The sequence below is a fragment of the Schistocerca americana genome, chromosome 2, assembly GCF_021461395.2.
Source record: "Schistocerca americana isolate TAMUIC-IGC-003095 chromosome 2, iqSchAmer2.1, whole genome shotgun sequence".
Lineage (NCBI taxonomy): Eukaryota > Metazoa > Arthropoda > Insecta > Orthoptera > Acrididae > Schistocerca > Schistocerca americana.
Genome location: NC_060120.1, coordinates 475,896,973 through 475,908,296, shown reverse-complemented (window position 1 = coordinate 475,908,296; position 11,324 = coordinate 475,896,973). Strand labels below are relative to the sequence as shown.

Genomic DNA, 11,324 nt, shown 5'->3' with positions numbered 1-11,324 from the left:
CACCCCTCCCACAGTGGTATTCCATCTCCCTTTTAACATACACAATATCCTCATCCATCCCTACACAGCCTGTTTCCAACCTCTTGCCTCATATCCCTGTAATAGGTCTAGGTGCAAGACCTGTCCCATACATCCTCCCACCACCACCTACTACAGTCTGGTCACAAACATCACCTATCCCATCAAACGCAGGGCTAGCTGTGAAACCACATACATGATCGACAAGTTAAGCTGCAAACACTGTGATGCATGCTACTTCGGCATGACAATCAACAAGCTGTCTGTCTGCAGGAATGGTCAGCAACAAACTGTGGCCAACAAACAACCGGACCACCTGTTGCTGAGCAAGTCGCCCAACCCGACATTCTTCATTTCAATGGCTGCTTCACGGCCTATGCCATCTGGGTCCTTCCCAACAACACCAGCTTTTCTGAACTGCACAGCTGGGAACTCTCCCTGAAATATATCCTACATTCTTGTAACCGTCTTGGCCTCAATCTCCGTTAGTCATTGTCCTTACCCATCTAACCCCTTCCCTGTTTCCATTCCAGCACTACACAGCCCTCTATTCCACCAATGCACAGTCTTTTCACACTCTTCTTTTCCGCTACCCCACGCCCCCTTTCTCTCCTCTGCCTCCATCTAACACCAACTGCACCTAGCTGCCCTACTCTCCACCTCATCCCTGCACACTCCTGGCAGCACTTTACTATCCCCCACCCCTAACCAGCTATCCCTCCTCAGCTGCCTCTTTAACCCACCCAGTTGCCTCTCCCATCACACACTGCTCTCACAGTCTAGCTCCAGCTGCCAGAGACTGTGGTCGTGTGTGTGTTTCTGTGTGTGTGTGTGTGGTTTTTTTGTCTATTTTTAACAAAGGCCTTGTTGGCCAAAAGCTCACTTTCTGATAGTCTTTCTGTTGTGCCTATCTGCGACTCAGCATCTCCGCTATTTGGTGAGCAGGAACTACCCTTTACATAATACTGTTTCGTAGAATAACTATTCACTCTATTTTGAAATTAATTTCGAACACCTGTAGTTGATAATGACCATTTATTACTATCAATTCTGAAACTCTTATGGCTTCAGCATCAGTTGCATGTGACAGTCACATTGCAGCACATCAGCAAAGTACATATTTTCGTACTCAAGCAATGCTATAAATTTACCTTGAACAAATTTTGGTTAATGTTGTCAGTTAAATTGGGGTTACGCATAAATTTGGCTTATCACTACCCATGGTAATCTGTGTTCAACTTAGCGGTTTGATTGATGCTGCCAGGTAACATGAAGCTATACGTGACAGAATGGTCCAAATGATGAAGCCATCAGAGCTTTAAGGTCGGTCATAATAAATTATCATCATCAAATACAGCTGTTTGGAATTAATTATCAAATAGAGAGAATAAACAATTATTCTATTAAACGAAAATTATAAGCAGAACTAGTCATGGCCGTTTTAATGGCACCACCAAAGTTTTATCTAAATTGACTTAGAGAAGCCACAGGCTAATTAAACAAAAATGACTGGGCAGAAATTTGAACTCCATAACTGCCAAAAATGCAAATTTTTCTTAATCTTATTTTATTTTTTTCCCTTCCCTTCCTTCTGCTTCTTGTTCTTTTTATGAATATAGTGGATTTGAGTCCAAAAGCCTTGCATTCCAAGATATAAACCTAGGTTCATTCATTTTCCATGGAAGAAAGAGATTACAAAAATGAAACCAATGGAAAAAGGTTATCTGGGAAAGCTTCAGTAATTAGAAAATTTTATAGAAAAAATATGAAAAATATTTTGTTACACAAAATCAACATAGTCTCTCTCTTTATATACATTCACTTCATAAGTATGCATGTACATAATAAACAGTGTGACTTTGCACAAACAAAAATAAAGTTATTCACTTTTGGCAACTCTCATTCACCTCTAAGGTTCCATTCTTTGTGACATAACAGTTATAAGGACTAGCACAGCACAAGGTGCAGAATAATTGCCATTCAACTCTTAACAGTAATAACCAATAACAATCAGTCTCTCAGTTGACACTGCTATTTTAAAGAGTCAGTACACATAAACACGATTTTTAGAAGACTTCTAAAAAGTTTACTTATAATATCTCTTCTTCTGATATCTTATTTTTATGTTTGAATATTTACATTCAAAAACATTTATCTATGCAGTACCAAAAATCATCACGTGAGGCTCTGTGACACTTCACACACTGAATAAAGGAAAACTTTTAGAAAAATAAAGATTTTTTTCACTATGAGCAGGATTTTGTCATCTTCCTGGTGCCCACAATGGGTTGCACGCAGCCTTCCCAATGTGAATAGCAGTGACACAAAACCAGTGGCCTATAGCTACTGTCAGTTCAAACAAGAAGAAATAATAAATACTATGAGTTCACAATTTTTGATCACTGCTGCAAAGTGCAATAACACAACTGCACTTTACAAAGCCACAACTCTGCAGATCAACATTATATGAACTAGAGTTATTACTTCTGCAAAAATATTGACAGAATATTCCACAGATGTGCCATACCACTTAAAAGTTTAATTTTAAAAAATCTGGAATCCCACGTACAGAAGTGTTTTGTATGTAACCACTTCTATGGACAGTATTCAGATAAGAAAATGAAGAGCGAATACTTTTGCCTCAAGGAGGCACAGGTCACGTTTGTGGGGGTAAAGTAGTTTGTGGTGGTTCTGTCGTTTTACTGTCACTTATGTTGATAGACACACTGGCGCTATCTGACACCACCTGTTGTTGCTGCTTCTGTTGGTCTTGTTGCTTCTGCTGCTGTTTCTGTTGTTGTTGTTGTTGTTGTTGTTGCTGCTGCTGCTGCTCCCACGCAGCAGAGGCAGGTGCAGGCAGAGGCTCCACTTTACTTAAACGCTCACTAAGAGCCTTTAGTGCTATTTGCCTGCAAAACATAAAACATCACGAATTTAGTTTCTTAGGACCCCCCCCCCCCCCCAAAAAAAAAGTCTCTCTCTCTCTCTCTCTCTCTCTCTCTCTCTCTCTCTCTCTCTCACACACACACACACACACACACACACACACACACACACACACACACACACACAACTTCACCCCAAGATACACATTTCTTACTAGCAATTCTATCATAAATAATTTTTCTAATTGGCAGGGGTGGGGGGGGTGGAAAGTTTCACACATTTTTAAATATGCTTCTTCACAAAAATTAAATAAAAAGGAAAAAAAATTATCACCTAATACTGCCGACTAATATTTTTAAAACTTTCTGATAAGTTTTCAGTACAACAAAATTTATTAACACATAGTATACAAAATTCTTTGTGAGAAAACACAAGAGTTCAAAAAAGGAAATCACTAAATAATTTATATTTGTTTTGACAAAAGGTACATATGAACTTACATATAAAAATTATTACCAATGGGAATATTTTGTAATTTGGCTAATCATTTCAGTTGCCTGAATTTTGGTACTATTGAGGAAAAGTAGAAATAATATGGAATAGATGACACAGTTGATCAATTTTTCACCTTATCTAGCTGATGGCAAGCAGTTTCATTTCTATTAGACAGTGAAAAACAGCCTGATTTTGTACCAATTTGGCACAGTTTGAAAAAGGGAAACAGTATCCATGTTTCATGACTGCTAATGGGTGTCCAATTGACTGGATTTTAAGGGATGTACAGAAATTTAAATAAAGAAATAAAAATACAAGGCTGTATTAAATGCATAATGCAAAAGGCCTCTGAAATGACTTTGTTTGCACCATCCCACACTATAACATTTATTGGTTATGTGAAAACGTAACTTGGATATTTCTTAACATGTTTGCCCTAAGATCTGTCATTTACAGGAAACAACCATGGTGGCAAAATGTTCAAAATATAATTTCTCAGTTAAACACTGCTTAATTAAAGTTTAAGAACAAATTTGTTCCTTTTGTTTTAGACAGACCTTACACTCAGGTATTGCAAGGCAGTGGAAGGTTGTATAGGAGGAGATACGGGCTAGCATAACTGGGACAGTCTACATATTTAAAACAAAATGTGGCAATAACATGATAAATTAATGATATTATCTTTATTATTATTGCAGCTATCCCAAAAGATAAAAAACGTTTTTGGACATTTATTTAGACATAACGGATCATAAGAATAAAAACAAGAACATTCTCTGGAGAAGATTCTCAGTGCAAAAGAGCATTCTGAAACAAAGTTCTCAGTTTCATAGGAATAAAAACTATGAAGCATATTCTCTGATCACAGAGTACTATCTCACTACCTCCCCTCCTCCTTGATTAAGTTCTCAGGAAAAAGGTTAAAATCTGACATCTCTGGTTCTCAGTTTGTTTTTGTTTGCGTTCCAGAGAGAGAGAGAGAGAGAGAGAGAGAGAGAGAGAGAGAGAGAGAGAGAGAGAGAGAGAGAGATGCTGAGAAATGTTTACTGCATTATTTCTGTACCGAAATGGAAGATTTATAATTAGCTTTTGTGAATACTGTAAAAGATTATTCTTCTGTTATTAGCAAATCACAAACTCCAGCCTCAAGGAAGGAAAACGCAGATAGTATAAAGGAAATTCGACACCATTACAGGGCAAATTTTGGGAAAGGAATTTCAGATGAGCAGATAATGAAAAAACTTCACAATATGATTTAACAAAGTGTAAGACATGTAAATAAGATGAGGAACATTGAGATCATTCTAAAAAGGTGAGAACATATGTCTTTGAAATTTTTAGATGGGGATAAATGCAACCTATGATTGCCAAAATACCTGGTAAATACCATTCTCTCCATTTTTTATGTTCTTAACATTTTGAAATTGTGAATTAGTAAAACATCTGTTTTTTTATTCTGTGAAACTGAAACAATTTTTGGAAAAATCTGTCTGATATTAGACCACTTTTCTGTAAAATTATCACAGTGTGGCATGCATAAAATTGGACAAACCTCTCACACATTTTCATATATACTGTCTTGCTACATATACTCACTTCAAAAAAGTGAGTCGTGACACACTCTAGGATTACTGCTTTTTAATTTGTTTTAGAAGCTTCTGCCATAGGAGGTTCCACCTGTGCTAGTGTCTCTTCCTCGGGGGCTAGTTCAGAGTTCACCGATTCCAACTGTATTACCTTGAGCACAAGCAATTTTACAACAAATACAAATTGTAATAGAAACTCCCCATATCCACTGGGTCCAGAAATAACAATACCTCATACTCACCCATTCTGGGGCCTGAGAGAGTGCCAAAATGACAAAGATTAAGCATGGAGACAGATGAGACTATGAATTTTTCTAATGCCGAATGTCCTGAAGAGGAAGCAGCAGAAATTGGTAAGATAAAGATAGACTGAATTTTGTGATGTCACAGTATAACACTGTCTTTTTTTAATTAACAATTTTTTTTAAAATTGAATGTTCATTTACAATCTTCATTTTCCTAATGCCATATCCTCTTAAAGAAATGATTCAGTATAAATTTCCTTTCAGTGAAATAATAAGAGTAACAAGTCCCAATCTGAAAAGTTAAAGGTTAAAAAATGTGTGCAATCATTTACTGTAGTATCTGACAAATACCTTCACTACAGCCATGAAACAGTTATTAGGTAAAAGTAAAATAGATTAGAGCGGAGGAAGAAAAACACTAAATTTCATTTTGTGATGTGACAGCAGAACACTACTTTTTATTTTCATCAAAATGGTATTTCATTATAACTGAAGAAGTAAAAATTGTAAAATTACAAAAAAATGCAAGTTAGTTTATTTATAAAATATTAGGAACAAACCCACACATTACAGCTGATATATTACATTTTAACAATTTCCCATCTCCTGTTTATACTAGGTATACATATGTCTGCTGGTTCCTCTTCTCCCAATGCTGGAAGATTATAGTCGTTATCACTAGGTGCCTCAAAATCCTCATATCCTATTTGCTTTGCTAGATTGTACAAAATAAAACAGGCTATGATCACACTAGGGTTTTCGTCTGGGCAAGCCTTACTTTGTCTTGCAGAATTCGGAAATATCTTTTCACCTATCCCAAGCATCGTTCGATTATCAACCTTTCCTTACAGCAAAGTCAGCTGTATGTCCTCTCATCAGGTATTTCGGGATTTCGGAACGTTGTCATTAACCATGGTGCAATGCTATTTCCTTGATCTCCAAAAATTAAAGCACTGCACTGGTTCTCTTATAATATAGGGCATGCATCCGAGTTTCTCCATATCCTAGCATCATGTACAGACGCAGGCCATGAAGCATCAAAACTAGTGAAATTTCATTTTAATCACATGTTGTTTGCACATTTACAGAAGGAAAGCCCTTTTGATTAATATATATGTCTCCATGTGCAGCAGGTACAATCGAGGAATCCCAATGCACAACAAAACCGATATCCTGACAGCCACAAATTTTTGCTGTTTCTAGTTCATTTACGTTTCTCAGAAATCAGATCCACAACAGTGCTTTTTCTGGTAACCTGTAGAAAAAACACATGAAAATGTCAGTGACACGACTGCATGGTATATTCCTAAATCTTCTTCTGCACCACTAAATAGTGCAAAAATGTTTCCATTTTACATATTTGGGAAAGGGCGCTGCCTCTTCTTTCTTGATTTTCAGTAAGAAAATTATTTGCCAGCCAAATAAGGTTTTCACTGTTAAATTTATATAAACTTCTACTGTTTCTTTCTTCTGTGTTTTTCCATGCTATGTGAATCTTTTTTTTTTTTTTTTTTACTTTCAAGCACCATACATTCCGCCATTTTCACTAAAAGCACTTGGTAAAACTTAACCACAACAGAACATACTCCACTCAAAGTATGCTACAAAGCTCTCTTCAAAAAAACTGAGAATGTTCCCATCTTGTGAGAAACGTCTCTGGTATTATTCACACAATATCGGAAAAAGTTCTTTGTTTTGAGCAACATCCCCCACCCTTTTATTCATACTGCGAATATTCTTGGATTAAGTATATTCTCCAACTTGCTATAATCATGTGAACCAGATAATATTCTCCGAAATTCCAAGTATGAAGTATATTCTCCGTTTTATGCATACAACCTAATAAGATTTTACCAGACATATTGGATTAAGAAAATACGTGGGACAGAAAACCACAGGAAGGCCAAGAAAGAAAATAAATCTTCATCACCATGAAATAAATAGGATTGAACATAAATAATTACAATCCTGAACAAATCTATATGCAAACAAACGAAAATAAATTATGTACAGTTAATGAGGAGGGGGAGGGGGACTGAAGGGGGGGTGGGAAGTAAATCTCCAACAGCGCACATTGTTTAACTCAATTCACTATTTTGGAGGTATCGAAGAAGATCGTAGCATGTACATACAACAACTGATGTACACGTTGACATTATTCTTTCGGGGGAGAAACTAATATTATTCAAAAATTCCCTTCCTTCACAAACAAATTTCCATGCCTACTTAGGATTCAACCATTTTTCCTTATATTTCTTGTTACTGCAACTGTGCTGTTTATTACTGACTGAGATAATACACAACAGTTCTATCCTTGGATTTATTGAATTTCTAGGGGGTAGGACTTTCATAATTTATAACATTTACCTGCGTCTTTCCATATCCTGTGGGTCAATGCCAGGCAAGCTAATAGTGATACCTGCAGGAGCAGACATATCATACCGCCGTACCATTCGCCTGCATATTCCCATACGCACAAGAAATCCATGCACAGTGTTGCTCAGAACTGCAATGGGTGGTTGCAGTACATTTGGGAAGAAACTGCAAAAACAGATACAAAGCATTAAACACAATCATTAGATATACAGGGTGATTCACGAAGGTATGCAAATATTTTAATGTTATTCCACAAGAAAAACTAAAGAAAATAGTCGATATAAACATTGGTCTGCAAATGTTTAGTTACAGAGTTACTGCTAATAAAAGATTTTGCCTGAAATTTAGCAACTTCGCTAATGTGAAGCCATTGCAAAACTGTACAAGGTTAAAGTAAAGTACAATTTCCATTTATTTTGTTGTTATTGGTCTGCTGAATCTAAAAAAACATATCCCAAATGTGTATCTGCAGTAGTTTTCCAGAACATCCAGAGAAGCAAAGATTATTATACAAATAAATTTGTGTATTTTCCATTAAGAATGGAGAAACATTTATGTCATTGTTGGCAACCGTTAGTGAGTTGTTTCAGCCATTTCCTAACCTTGAAACAAGTTAGTTTTGTTTACGAGGGCAAAGTTAACACACATGAGGCATTACTTGCTCGCATTATGAATGCAATAGACGAAATTAAGAACACCCCTGTGAAACAGAAAAGAGCAACATAATCTGTTCATACACGTGCAGCTAAATGCATTGAACTTGGTGGAGACATTTTTGAAGATTTATTGTGAACATATTGTGAAATTGTACATACACTGTACAACTTCCTTAATACTGAGCTTTATTTTTTCCGGTTTAACATAAATTCACGTGTGCTATGGTATTAATAAAAGCAGATTATCTGACACATTCAAACAGTTTCTGTTAACATTATTAGCATCATTTTTCCAAAATTAAATTCTCTACAACTTCTGTTGAAAACTTTATGCAATTGTTTGGAATTTAGAAAAAATTGGGCCAAGTAGTTAATAAATTAAAAATTTTATGAAATTACATCTTTGCTTCTCTGGATGTTCTGGAAAACTACTGCAGATACACATCCGGGATTCACATCTGGGACATGTTTTATTAGATTCGCCACATCAATAACAACAAAATAAATGGAAATCATGCTTTACTTTAATCTCTTATAGTTTTGTGATGGCTTCATATTAGCGAAGTTGCTAAATATCATGCAAAATCTTTTATTAACCATAACTCCGTAACTAAACATTTGCAGATCTGTGTTTATATGAACTTTTCTCTTTAGTTTTGCTTGTAGAATCACATATTAAATTATTTGCATATCTTTGTGAATCACCCTGTATGTATTTCCACTACATGGGTAACAATAAATAGTACCAGTACTGTCATAAGTTAGTAACTTTTTGGAGAAATAAAGTTTTAATTGCACATCTATGGCAAACTGGAATCACATGGAGGCCACTGTTGGTAAAATCTGGGGAATTTAGATACAAAGAGATATGCATTAAGTGCAATATTCCACTCCAGTACAATAAATGCCACTGGCACACAACACTGGTGTTTTAGGAATCACAAAAAAACAAAACAAGTTAGAAATTATAACATGAACTGAATAGACAAAGCAATGAGTAGATACAATTCAACTAATGTACAGGGCGTCCCAGGAGGAATGGAATTCAACTAATATACATGGTGTCCCCCATATTCAGTGATATATCAAGAATGCTTATTTGAAGCAAAAAACTTCAAAACTTCATATGGATATATGCCCTACTCTGAATGGTTTTCAAGAAAGAGCCCACATATTCCGTACATTTGTTTTTGGCTAGTGTTATGCACATGTATGTCTCACGCATTCAGCCTCTATTATCTTTCCTTCTAGCCCATCCTAAATTTGTTTGTTGGACGCCTTGAGACCATGTCTTTGGCCACATGAACTGCAATGTACGTCTAGCATGACGAAGCCCCTCCAAATTTTACCTGACGTGTGAGGGAACATCTCAACCGCACTTACAATTATTGCTGGAATTGTAGTGGTAGTACAATTAACTGCTCACAAAGATTGCCATACCTTATGCCATTAGATTTTTGTTTATGGGGTTGGATGAAGTCAGATTGTGAGCTGTACAACAACTGTAATGTGAAATGTATGATGATCCTTAGAGGTGAATGCCTTTAAAATTCATATTTTTCAAATGACACTTTGCATAATACATGTTGTAAAGTTTATTAATTGTTGTACATGTGTGAACTTACATTCAATAATACAGAAAATTAATAAAAATGTACATTAAATGTGTTCTATCTCAGAAACCACTCAAAATAGGGTGTATGTAAATGTGTTCTATCACATAAACCACTCAGAATAGAGTGTATGTCCACATGAAGTTTTTTGCTTCAAATGATTGTTCCAGTCATATCCCTCAATACGACCATTTCTCATAAGACACCCTGTATAGCACTCATCTGATAAACCCCTACTTATCACAACAGTAGGAAGTAAATGCAAGATCTGGTAAGAGCATGAGAGTAGGGATGTCAGACACTACGAGCAATAAGTAAGGTCTGTATACGTTGCAGATGTCAGTTCAGCATGTCACAATCTCAACTTACTGCAATTAGTCCTAGTTACTGCAAAATTTAAGCCTGCATGAAGCGTTCCGTGAGAAGAATTGTTGGTAATATATTGCTACTAGTGACTAACAAAAAAACAATACATAAGCTGGCATAAAACATTTTAACTAGAACTGAAGGACATTTTACATACTTGAAACTGTGACAGTGGCCAAACTGATCACAGTGTCAGAGCTATTTTAAGAAATTATTAATTGCAACAAAAAAACTGTTTGTGAAAATAACACACAAACTGAAACTCAACATTTTTCATTACTAATTATCATTTTTATTTGTGACTGGATTCTTTATGGTATAAGGAGTCACGTCTGTCAGTTGTCTTGTTCCTGAATTTTGGCACATTGCTCTGCTGTCAATGTTTTTACTCGCTGTTCAGATGCTGCAGAAACAGCTTAAGGCAGATAATGTTCCTTTAGCTGACCCTTACAGAATTTGTGCATTTATTATGGAAAAATTAAATGCATGGTACAACATTTGTGGATCTACTGACCAATCCAACAAAGCTGCTTTACCATATATTCTCTAGCTATCTAGTCCAGTGTATCCATTCCATATTTCATTTTATTGTAATATTTAAAGGCTTTTGGAAAACACTGAGAACAAGAACATTTTTATATTTCTTGCCTTAATAATCAGACAAGGCTGTATTTCCATGTGTCATAATACTAGTTTCATACAATGGTGCTTTTGATATTATTCTCTTTTCTTGGATTGTTCACTGTACCCAGTTGGCTTAACCCCTGCTCTTAAATATTCTGGTCATCAGATGTAATGATTTGGAAAAATATTATCTGTGGTTACATTCCTTCCGATTCTAATGCACCATAAGTTCCGTGACACGTTATTCAAAAAGGGCTTATTTCTCTGACTGATGCTCATTCTTTCCCAGCTGCATGTATATTTAATGTGCGCATTCACCGCCAACAGAATTTAAATGTCAAATTTATCTCATGTTGTTGGAAAAGAACTGTTCATAACGTGTGATGTTTTGACCCACCCGGTAAAGTGGGGAACAATCTTCAACAAACCGATTACAAACTTCTGATACAAGAAAATTGT

General features: G+C 35.9%; 1 protein-coding gene across 1 annotated transcript in view; it reads right to left on the bottom strand.

The window, feature by feature from the left end:
* Positions 1–1,743: 1,743 nt before the first annotated feature.
* Positions 1,744–11,324, bottom strand: part of LOC124594896 (transmembrane protein 115) — a 47,079-nt gene continuing 37,498 nt past the window's right edge. The window contains exons 2-3 of the mRNA XM_047133371.1: positions 7,598–7,771; positions 1,744–2,927 (exon numbers count right to left, since the gene is read on the bottom strand). Of these exons, the coding sequence (XP_046989327.1) occupies positions 2,675–2,927; positions 7,598–7,771 (427 nt within the window). The 3' untranslated portion in view covers positions 1,744–2,674. The remainder of the gene's footprint in view (positions 2,928–7,597; positions 7,772–11,324) is intronic.